The 12,802-nt window shown below is 41.0% G+C and overlaps 1 protein-coding gene across 1 annotated transcript in view; it reads left to right on the top strand.

The window, feature by feature from the left end:
• The window catches only part of LOC146770421 (rho guanine nucleotide exchange factor 11-like), a 327,379-nt gene that overhangs the window by 287,641 nt on the left and 26,936 nt on the right, over positions 1 to 12,802 (top strand). Inside the window, exon 18 of the mRNA XM_085640471.1 lies at positions 5,891 to 6,074. Coding sequence (XP_085496597.1) covers positions 5,891 to 6,074 — 184 coding nt within the window. The remainder of the gene's footprint in view (positions 1 to 5,890; positions 6,075 to 12,802) is intronic.

The raw sequence follows: 12,802 nt of genomic DNA, 5'->3' as shown, positions 1-12,802 counted from the left end.
AAACACTACTGTGTGGATGTATGAGCCAACATGCTCTAGTTGGACAAATAGTCCTTTCTAGGAAGCGCATCATCTAATGCCTAGGGCCACCAAGACAGGGGTACTACTTTACAGTCTTTACATAGCATGTGTAGCTGTAGCCAACACATGCTACGAATGGAATATGTTACTTACCACATAAGCATCTTCCGGAGCGTGTACTGCTGCAGATTCACATGCACCCTCCCGCCTCCCTAGCAGGTATTAGATGGCGACAAATATACACACACATACAGCATGTTATACCGCAAAGCTAACTCAGCAGACAATATCCTCCTTCCCTATATGGCATGGGGGAAAAACATGATGTAAAAAGGAGCTGCAGAACATGCGCAATACCTCAAGGGGGAGGAGAGATGATGTACAATGCCGATCATAAAACGTTCTCGTGCAAAAGCAACTTGCACTGTCTTGGCCCTATTCTAGATGGCAGGAGTGTGCATAGTGTGTGAATCGTACTACAGACTACAAATAGATGCTTACAGGTTAAGTAACACACTCCTTTCTTTACAATTTGTGAAGCAAGTGATAGTTTTGAAGAATAACTGCCTACTTTTCAAATAAAATAAAATTTGGGCAAAATGGACTACAAACAGGCAGCTAAATGTGTGCTTTTATTTTGAAAAGTTTGCTTTCTAAAGAAAAATATTTATTGGATGTATTTTATGAAGGTGCGACAGAATGGGGCATTACTGTTCACTACTTACACTTCTCCACAGAGATTACTAGGAGAACAAACTATTGCCCTTGTGATTTGTCCTTATTGTTTTTTAGGTTTGTATGACTAATCCCATTTATGATAGTAGCCTGCAAAAGACTAAATAAATGTACACATTTCGATACGTTTGTTTTCATAAAATGTTTACACAATAAGCATAAAGGAGTTAGGTACGAACTGTTTTTTTCCAATTATTACAAATAGAATAGAGATAGCATGCCTCTTCAAGGTAATTCAGGTCTCTTAATGCCCCTTCTCACAAAAAATAAAACTAATTAAACATTGGATGGCAGCCCCAGAGCAAAATACATTGGCATAGCATCTGCTCCTTTCTGTAACTTGCTACCTTTTTGTTCCTTCACATACTGGCCCAAATGGGAAAAAGTGCAGCATTCCTCCATATCCCTGATCAAACCTGCAAACTACTATGAAAAGCTGCTCCGGACCACAGGATCTTTAAGGTTGCGACTGTCAGGTTGAGCAGATTCTCAGAACAATCTCTTACTCTTACATAGGCCTGGCTGCTTGATATACCTCCGTAAAAAATTGTTATCCGGAAATGTTAATTTTTTTATTTGTGTTTTGTATTATTAGGGAACTAATTTAGCTTGGGTAGACATTGCTTATCAAGTCTGATTTTTTCTGGACAACTTTTTAAAAAATGGCAGATGTGTTTCAGGAACTATGAGACCTATATACTTCATGTTAATGTGAAAACATAAGCTTAGGGGGTCAAGTGGGCTTATAGAGATAGAAAATAACTCCTCAGAGCAAACATGCCACCATTTTCCAATATGCTGGCTCTATAATGATGTGTTTTAGCCACCATATTGGTAATCTATTTTAATATTTTTTCTGTTTGTTTTTCTGTTGATTGAAATCCATAAACATGAGCGAAGCAGGTAGTAGCAGAGGATCTTTACCTCCTAACATTGTTGCTAATTACAAAATCTGAGGACTCCTTCAACACGAAAAATGTGTCATATGCCAAACTAATCCGAAAGAAAATCTAACATCCACTACAGCTGGACAGAAGAGAGTTTGAGATTCTTCAGAAATACTGCAAAGCCAAAGTTCACAAAAGTTTGAAACTGATGGGTGAAGAGGATCACATATTTTTTCATTATAACAACAAGTGCTGCAAGTTGTATACAATGAAAAAAAAAGCCTGGAAAATAAATTGTCAAAAAATAGCAGAAACCACTGCATCGCAACAAAAAATTGAGTTTTCTGAGAAAGCGACGACAACCAAATCCAATGCACATCCACTTAGAAGATTGATGGCTACCCCTCGTCCACCTCCAACAACTGATCACAAAAGCAGAGGACCTTCAATGTGTTATCTGTGGTTTAGTCGGAACATGGACCAAAGGGATTAATGAAAGAACAAAGTACAGAGTATGTGAGTCTCAAATGGCAAATATGTTTTTATCTGCAGCTGGTTTCTTCCAAGATTACGTTTTTAGCTGAATAACTGATATAAACAGTGAAGTGAATGTATTTGCAGTGGATTTGTATGCCCACCGGAACTGCATGCATGCGTACATTCGAAAATTAGAATGTACGATGAGCTCCCAGCAGCAAATTAACAGCCAGCCTTCAGTTAAGTTTGCACTCTTTGAAAAAGCAAATTAAGTTTTAAAGCCACTCGAGTGCTGGCTACGGGTTCACACTCAGTTAGATCAGAGAAATAATGGTCAACATTGATAAAACTGTATTGATCTATAAGAATAAAATTAAGATTTCTCAGGTCAGAATGTACAATGTCAGAAATAGTTTGTGTCAGTCTAACAATAAAATGAGCTCCTTATGTGGTAGACTGGGATGTGATGATGGCTTGCACTGATTTTGCAATCAGTGCAAGCCATCATCACATTCCAGTCTACCACAAAGTTTCAAAGTGGCTGAGGACATGTATCTTCTTCGACCTGATGCTGCGGTCCACACATCTGATTCAACTAAATTTACCATATTAATTATTCAGTGCAGATTGAAGGATGAAGAAAAGCCAATTCCTCCGTAGGCTGGAATTCATGCTCTGATCTCCCAGAATACCGTCCCACTGAAGAAGGCTGGGTTTTTACCAGTAATACCATCCCCAGTCACAAACTACGCAACAGTATACATAGCTCTAAATAATTTTCAAAATGTGCCTGTTCAGCTTGAAGACCAGCCTATACTGCCAATTTTCTGTGATGAATGTGTTTTCCGTATTGTAGCTGACTTTTTTGTGAGCAATCAAGTAGGATTTGATGATCTTTATCCAATGACGGGCGTTTTCCACATGACAAAAGTTGCATTGCGGTGTGCAGTAAGTTATCTCAGTGGATGTCGTATAGACAATGCACTTATGGAGGCTCAAATCTTTGGCAGCAAAACTGCCAGTAAGTATTGAGCAGAACTCATTCTGTTCGTTCGTTACAAGGTATGCTCATCGTATCGGAGGTTATAGAAACATTGCATTGGAATGCTTTCTGGAACAAGAATGGCAAATTAGGTTTTGCATATCTTATCTAAGAAGTGAACAAGGCACAGGGTACACTTCATTCAAGAGACATAATGCAAAGCCAGGAAATGTTCAATACACTCAGTTCAAAATCAGAAAACCTGAAGACAAGTTCATAGAGTTTGTCAAAGATTGTGAAGAAAAAACAGAACTTTGCAAGTACTGGGGAAATGTTTTACACATGATAGCTCTAGTTAAAAACTTGGCACATGCTGATCAGGAAGGTGATTGGAAGCTGCATACGGTGTTTCACAAATCTGATTGCATACACTACAATTAGATATGGCTCCTGGTATTTGCAAAGACTGAAGAAGCTAGAGGTGGAAAAACTACAACTCTACAGAAAATTCATTTAAATACATTTTGTGTGGAAACACAGAGAGGCAAGGTTCAATGCTGTAACTCCAAATATGAACCTAGAACAGACGATCCAGAGATCACAGTAAAGCTCCAACAGAATTGTTGGTCAGACATGTAAAAGTGACTATTCTACTCAATGGCAGCTAGTTTACCATGAAATCCTTTCTATTTGCAGTGTTTCCAGAAAGATGACAAATGCTAAATGAATGGACCATTGTGTACTGTTCCTCACCACAAACTCGTGGGAAAGAGAGGGGAACGTTTTAACATGTTTCATGCAGCAGCAAGGAAATTACTTTGAAATGACTGAGCCTGTGCAACTACACAACTCTGTGACCAAACAATAACGATATAAAGTCACGTCTACTAGATGTCCTGGAACATGGATCGAAACTATAATTGAATTGAGCATAATTCAAGGATTGTCAGAGTTATGGATATGGTATGGAACAGGCGAGAAAAGATACTTAATCCCACTTAATATTCTGTACAAAAAATTTGACACAGAGAAAGCCAGTGATCTTATCAAGCAAAAGACACACACTTGATGGACGGAATGCAGAACAAATCAAAACATTCACCCCCAGTCAAGAGATCTGGGTTAAATCCATCATTCTTTTTCTCACCATGCCACCCCAGTTTAGACCTGGCCATATGCAAATCAGTCTTGACCCTGTGCCTAATGGGAACAGTCCCGCCCGAACTGCCAAGCCAGGTCCTCCCTGGACCGGAAACAAGCATCCTAGGACCGGTTTCGGGGTTTCACCCCTCTTCAGCCAGGATAGCTTGATTCCAGTGGCACAGTGAGCCCAGGACCCACGTCTGGGCATATCTGGCGCACTTAGGGCGAGAAAGCAAAAGACACATAATTGATGGACGGAATGCAGAACATGTGATCTTATCAAGGCACATATTTTTACGGGTGATTGTACTATGAGCAAAATTGGAACAAAGCTTGGAGTTTAACTGCTGAATTTGCGACGTTTCTAAAAGGATTTTCTGAGACAGAAGAAGAATGTGACTTTAAAGATGTGGAAAAAATCTTGTATGTGTGTGGGAAGTGAGTTCTGACTGTCACACATTGGATGATCTTTGGTATAGTAAGTTCAAGAGATCAGTTCCGCTAAGTGACTTTGCACCAATGTCATATTCTGTGCGTAGACACATTAAAAAAGCGTTCTACTTGATCAGAAGATCTGTAAATATTTTGGATCATGCATATGTAGAGAAAGATCTGTGTGAATTTGGTTGGGAAGATATTGATAGGGTTCTAAAGCCTACAAACTTCTAAAGCCTCTACCCACAGTTCTTACAAATACATGTTCTTACAATACCTGTGCTATAAAAAGACGTCCCTGTTGATATGCTCTTCCTAAATGTTCAACATTCTGCTAATGTACCATAAGCGATCGCTTAAACAAATAAATAAAGTGAATAATGAAACCATGTCTATAACGGGAGTGATAAACAAAATTTTATTTCATATACAGATCATAAACATTGTTTGGGGTCTACATAAAAGGATTAAAAAACATTATTATTTGTTCCATACTTATATATGTCTCTTCTTCCTCTAAAATAGCCATCATTTTGGAAAATGGTAGAAGAGCGGCTCTGAGGAGTTTTTTTCTGTCTCTATAATACTACTTGACCCCAAAAACCGATGTTTTGACACCAAAATGAAGTATATAGGCTTCATGGTTCCTGAAATATTGCATCATCACTGTAACATCTCCGCCATTTTTAAAAATGTCCTCCAGAAAAATTCAGCCTGGATCAGCAATTTCTGCCAAAGCTAAATTACTTCTCCAGTGATCCAAAAACAGAAATCCAAAATGAAAATCTCTGGACAAAAGTTTTTTAATAGAGGTATATCGGGGGGATTATGCAAGAACAGAAAACAAAGTTACGCAGCATATGTAACACAGCAGCTCCTCCTTTGTAAACTCGCATCCAAAAGTTGCATCCTCACTGAGACTTCCATTCACTCCCCTTTTAAGAGGACAGTAACTTCCATTGCCCCTTATAATTTGAGAAATAGAGAGAACCTGTTCTAGCTTAACAGTCCTTTGAAAGTATGGGGTGGAGGGAATTCGGCTGTGTTAAACTTGTTTAATCTACTATTCTTCCCAACATTTCCCATTTCAAATTCATTTGTTTTCTTCTAACAGTGCAGTTGTACTAAATATCCTGTAAATGTTGAACATTGTCTTCAGTCGAATCATGTTGAATTCTTTGCCATGACCTTTTCTATTTGACCATTGTAGGAAATGGCAGGACCACACAGGGAGTTACTGAAGTCTTTTAGAGGAGCCGCTTCGGAGGACAGTCTATTTGTCAATGACACAGGGAAGGAGCTGAACACACAGAGGGCAAACCTTCACAGCCCCAACGAGGAATGTGATCCTTCCTCCACGAGAGACTTGCAGTCAGAGTCAGTATCTGAGGACGGTAAGAAGACTTCTGTGTTGACTCTACATTGAAACCAAATGGAATTAGATCTAAAGCACAGCAAAAATAACAAGCGTACACCTTATATTTTTTAGGATATTCAAAGCTTGACCATAGACACTTTGATCTTTACTAGAACCTTATATTTTTAACAAAGGCCCAAATATAAAAGCCACTTCCATTGTCAGCACACCTGCAAACTAAAACGTGTCCTGAGAATGTCTTCTTGGAAAAGTTAATAAAATAGTACTATATGGGGTTCCAGATTATTTCTGTGCTTCCCAACAAATCATTTGTGGTAAATGACATTGGTTTAGTAAGACAGCCTCTTTCTCACTTTTAGGAAAGAAACTGTTACTTCACTGCTTTTCAAAGCCTTCAGATCATGGGATGTCAATTGATAGGTTACAGAATGCTACATTATTTTATTGAATTCTTTGAGAAATTAATTCTTTTGGAAAAGTGTGGGTGGTGCTAAGAGATCCAGCACTCAAACACGTCAGTAAAATCAAGTCTTCATAAGCAGGACTAAGAACATTACCATAATTGGAAAGCTTAATGTGTTGACAAATAATTTTGTAATCTAGTGGATACTTACTATAGGTTCCTGAACTTGTGTCTATTCTAAAGCCCCAGACTGTATCCAGAAAACTCAAAAAGCAGTTCCCCTGCTCACCGGTAGGTGGTATGAGCAACTTCAGTAGTGATGAACGGAGCTGCACATAAGCAACACACATGTGTGCTGAGGCCAGTTCCTTTTCGTCTGCCCCTTCAGATGCAGATCTGGAGCTCTGCTATTCTTTGTCACTCCGTGACAAGACTTTTTTTCTTACAATTTTAAAAAAATTCTTCCAGTGTACCAGTGTACCAGTGGTCACCCCCTAAGACTACAGGCTGAAGCCTTGTAGGGACAGTCCCTAACAGATGTCTGTGATACATACACCCCAAGAAATGCCTCTGATGCTTAGGTTCAGTGCATAATTCCAAGGCATACAATGACTGTGCCCAGATGAATCCAAAAGCCATGTAAGAATGCAAACATCTACAAAGCAAAGCACCACATGACTCGAGTAGCTCCCACTCCAGGTTGAAGACAAGTGTGAACAAGCTCCTGAAGTCGTTCCCACTGCAGATCTTCATGGTTGAAGTCTTTGGGAAAGTTCAAAAAGAAACGCAGGGGGTCATTACAATGCCGCCATCGATATGGGGACTGGGACCGCCCACCTGTATGACAGAGGTCCCGTACCCCCGATTATGATGCGACTGCCACTGTGGCGGTTGCATCACTCATATTTTGCATTGTGGTGGGGATGCGTTCAGCAGCCCCTGCCACAATTCAGAAATGAAGGCACTTGCATATCCCTGCACTACGTGGCAGGCACCATGCGGGAAGGTGGAAAGGTGCCACCGTGCCTCCAGGTCTCGCTTCCATTCCGACGAGCTGCTGATTCCAACTTTTGTCCCAATGCACACCTAGTTCACGAGCCAATCAGTGACATCACTGCAGGTTGGAGCCTTTTGAGAGGCCACTGCATTGGACCCTAAAAATCCTCCAGTCAAGATACCACTAGCGGATCAAAGCTCAGTGCCATCTATGGCTCGTGATCATGTTTTGGGTTCCGCATCAGCTTAGGGGCAAACTTTTGGCTGGTGCCAAAAACTGGGTCTGGACATTTATGCTGGCACTGGCCCCAATTTTTTTGGTGGTATTTGACTTGAGCCAATTTTGTCTCGACCGACGGTACACCCATATACTGATGTGGTGCTGCCAATACTCGATCCTTCAGACACGATTCCACTACTGCACAATCGCACACAGCCACTACACCAACTTTTTGGCTCTGACTCTGAGCAGACCAAGCAATACAGCAATTAAAATGGAGGAGATGGGGAATAGGTTGCCTCACTAACTTTACGGTGATGATAATTGGTATGTGGGTCTGCAAGATGGTAGTGGGCTAATTAACTCACCCAGTGCTGTGTTGATTCCGTTCCTGGACCAGCAATGGAAGTAAGTGCATCCTTTAACTGTGGAATTTAAAACCAACATACTTGCAGAGGTCCTACTGCTTGGCCAGGCACTGGCCAAACCTCTTCTACCTTTCAATGAGGCCCATACTGATAAGTTAATTGGCACATGGATAAAACACGTTCTGGCCCTCTGGTCATTTGGCAGGTAGGATGTTACCATAGACCAGCACCAGGCGAACCTGCATTCTTATCCCACCACCCAGCTTCTGAGAGTTTGGCGGTGAAATTGTCCATCAGCAGAGTCAACCCTAATGCCTTCCGGACAACTGCTCCTGAAAGAGTCTAAAGACATGGAAATTTTTGGCAAAATAATCTCGTCCTCAGCCAGCCTTTAACTGAGGTGAGTCAACTCCAGCTGGCTCCTTGGTCGTTACACTCACTCATTCTGGAACAAGGTTGGTGGGATCTTGCCAGAAGTTCTACAAGACTTACCATTTTAATTGCCCTAAACCATTAGTAAAATGAGAAACCCCAGCACTCATACAATGTTATAACAGTGTCAGACCCAAAAAGTTGGGATATTGTATTGAATGAAGAAACAATTTATTAACACATTATACAGTCTTGTATTCTTCTATGCAATCCGCTTGCATACAGATTCTTGCTTTGAAAAACAGCCAACACGTGTTTCGTCACTGTGTGCCTTTATCAAAGCTGTGAAATTCATAACAATGAAAACGAAATTAAGAACAATCATCAGATATAAGGGATAATATATTATAGATGTGAGAAGTAATAGAAGAAGTTGGTGAGCTGTAACGAAAAGAGATAAAACGCAGAGACAAGCAAAAACTTAGAAAGTAAGTGTGAATCAAAAATGGAAATAATCTGTGAAGAACAGTAGGTAAATTTAAGGAGATCACCCATGATGCGAAATAAAGTGTGAGAAGGTCCATGTCCATAAAGATTGTAATGTGAGTTCCAAACTCATCTGTCCCAGAAGGAGATAAAGTATCGAAGAAAAGGCATGGTGATTAATCTGACCAACCTTAACAAGGCACGAAATCAGTCCAACAGCATGTATAACCCGGCCCTAAAGTGTCTCTAATTTTCTGTAGTGTGTAAATTAAGGGTAAAACCTCCCCATCTAATTCTGGTATATCTAACAGAACTGTTGCAAAAAGAAGAATTACCAGGTTATAAATAAGAGCATAAAAAGTGTCTCAAATCTTAGATCTGCAGGCACGGTGGCACCTTTTCAAATCTTAATGCGGATTCCTATGTTACTTTACATCATAATGAATCGGACCAACCTTTGGAGTGGTATATTATATTTAATAATACAATTCCTCTCCAACTCCCTTAACTACTGCCTATACATTAAATAAGTTACTTCCGACACCAGACCCCAGACTCGATGAGCTATTACTATCCTTACAACAAGTCAAAGAGAACATCCAAACTCTACATGACCTGATTCTACAACAACCAAACTTCACGCGCTTCAAGCTAGAATCCACGACATACCTCCATATAAACCACTCGAAACTTACCCAGCAGCTGCATGTAAGCTCCCAGAAACGTGAGCCCCCAAGTTGGAGAACAGAACCCTACCCCAATGCTTCATCCCGCCTGGTCCGGAAGAAAAACTCTCTATCAGTTAAAGACTTAACCTCACTACTCCATTCCTATAAACTACTGATTCTCCCCCATAATACTGCGCACTCTGTTAACTTGAATAAACCCTCCCTAATCACATCCATTCCCCCCAATACTCATAGAGTCACAAGATACATTTCTAGAGGTATAATGGAAAACAACTTCAAGCGAGTCCCCATCATACACGAACCCACCACAACACCCATCAAAACTCAGCTAAAATGTATTCTTCTAAATTGTAGGTCGGCCTCAAGACATGCAGCCGATATAGCTGACCTCATTCTCACTAATGAACCGGACCTACTAATTTTGACCGAAACATGGCTAAATGAAACATCCACGCCCATCCTAGACATACCAGTCCCCCCGAATCCCGACATCACCAGACTTGATAGATCTGATAGGCCAGGTGGTGGTATTGCCTGCATACATCGTAGCAATATCTCAGTGAACAGCTCCCACTTCCCAGTATTATCCTCCTGTGAATACCTTTGTGTAGACATCACTAGTAATAATAAACCAACATGTTCAATACACGCATTCCACCACCCGCCAGGGGATAATCTCACCTTCATTGAACATCTCATGGACATTCTAGCTACAAATGACGGTCAACAAAATACTCAATTATTCCTCGGCGACTTCAATCTCCACTGGAATGACCTTGACGACCCAGGAGTCAATAGCCTAAAAGCTTTCCTCTCTGACCTTAACCTTACCCAAATCTGTGACAGCCCCACACATGATAAAGGCTCAACCCTTGATATAATAATTTCCAAAGTGGACTCTACTCAGCTTGAATCGATCCTCCCCTGTGACTGGTCTGACCACCACATCATCACATTTTACATCAATGAAACAATTAAATTACTTTCTACCCAACCCACGAGAACAAAAATTTGGAAGAGGAACCTAAAATATTTCGGTTCTGACTTACTCACAACCTCCATTCCTAACAGCCTGCTTCCCCCGGAAGGCTTATAGGATGTACAAGGTCTCACTAATGACTACTTACACTCCATGAACACGGTACTAGACAATCTAGCTCCCATACAACTAAAAAGAATGACCTCAAAAGACTCAAAACCCTGGTTTGATGGTAGGCTAAATGAAGACAGACTATCTCTAAAATTAATCAAACTAAGATGAAGATCGGCACCATCCTCTGACCACCTCAAGCTACTAAGAAGCGCGAGAAACTCCTACCACAGAAAGATCAGACGATCTAAAGCAGACTTCTTCAGTAAGCAATTAGACCAAGCCAAGAACCGCCCCAAAAAGCTATTCAAACTAATCAAATCTCAATCTAAGGATGCACCCCACTGCCTCCAAGCTAACCCAGACTCACTACCCAATTGCGAGGATTTTGCTGCCTTCTTTACTATGAAGACAGAAAACATAAAGATGGACCTGCTCAACGACTTAATATCTGACTCTAACATGGACACTTCACAGCCCCGGTAGTAGCCCCATTCACATAGTCCGTAAATTTCGAACTCAAAAACAACGCTTCCTGGTCCTCCTTCCACACCCACAGTGAAGAATCTATATTAAAAACGCTCACAGCCCTGAACCCCTCCAGCCATTTCACAGACCCTCTGCCCGCAAACTACATAAAAGACTTAATACCACTGTTATTGCCTCTATGGACCAAGATTATAAACACCTCTCTCCTTCAAGGAACCATCCCAGAAATCCTAAAAGCAGGGCAGGTATCCCCTATCTTAAAGAAGCCATTGGGAGACCCCTCAGACTTAAATAACTATCGCCCAATGTCCAACATCCCCACTCTGGCCAAACTTTTAGAAAAATGTGTTCACGCACAGCTTGGCAAACACATTGATCAATTCAACCTGCTCCCAAACCGGCTTCCGTGCAGGTCACAGTACAGAATCAGCCATGACCCACATAATCGATGACGCATTAAAAATCCTTGACAAAAACAAAGCCTGTCTACTAATCTTGCTTGACCTATCCTTGGCCTTTGACACCGTAAACCACGACAAAATGATTGATCTCTTGAAATACAGAATGAGATTATCTGGATCTGTTCTAAATTGGCTCACCTCCTTCCTACAGCATAGATCCCAAAGATTCAAGGTTAATCAATCCTTATCCATGCCCGTCCCAGTCACTTTAGGTGTACCCCAGAGATCATCCCTTTCACCCACACTTTTCAACCTGTACATGGAACCACTCACCGATCTTCTCAGCTCCTTGAAGGTCCATTATCACATGTACGCAGACGACACATAACTCTCTATAAAGATCCACTCATTTGAAGACATTAAATCCCTCAATTCAATGCTTCAAAAAATGCAGAGCTGGCTAGCCGAAAACCATCTGAAACTAAACAACCTCAAAACGGAATTCCTCTTAATCGCACCCCCCAAACAATTACCCCAATACTCGATTGGATGAACCACCTAACAGCACTCAAAGGTCAACCCCTCATCATTGATTCTGCGAAATCGTTGGGAGTGACTCTGGACATAAATCTAAACATGCAGAAACACATTAGCACCTCCACAAAAGGAGCACATTTTCAAATGAAAACCCTGATAAAACTGAAACTCTTCCTGCCCGCAAACGACTTCAAACAGGAAGTTCAAGCTCTAGTTATCCCTAGAGTGGTATATGGGAGTGTCACTCTATGCGGCCTTCCCAGATCGAAGACGGCCCCTATTAGAGCCTCTATCAACGCAGCTGCTAGACTCATCACAGGCTCTAAAAGAAACAGTCGCATCTCCCCTGACCTGTGAGCCCTCAACTGGCTACCCTTCGAGGCAAGAATTCATCTGAAAATCAACTGTATGACGCACAAGGCATTAAATCACAAAACTCAGAGTTATCTAGCTCAGAAACTGGTGCTCTCGTGTGGTGACAGATCCAAAAGGAGCTCCAATAATGTCCTACTGAATCCACAATGATTTGTCAAGAAGATAACATACAACCGCACCTTCTAAGGAATGGCCCCCAGGATTTGGAATGCTTTGCCCCCAGAAACAAGACAAAATCCTTCTACCGCATTCTTCAAAAAAGAAGTGAAAGCTATTCTCATGGCTAAATTTACCTTAACATTTTTTTTTTTAACTTTG

This window comes from Triturus cristatus, unplaced genomic scaffold (assembly GCF_964204655.1).
Source record: "Triturus cristatus unplaced genomic scaffold, aTriCri1.1 SCAFFOLD_367, whole genome shotgun sequence".
In the NCBI taxonomy this organism is placed as follows: Eukaryota; Metazoa; Chordata; class Amphibia; order Caudata; family Salamandridae; genus Triturus; species Triturus cristatus.
This window is presented reverse-complemented; position numbering and strand designations above follow the sequence as displayed.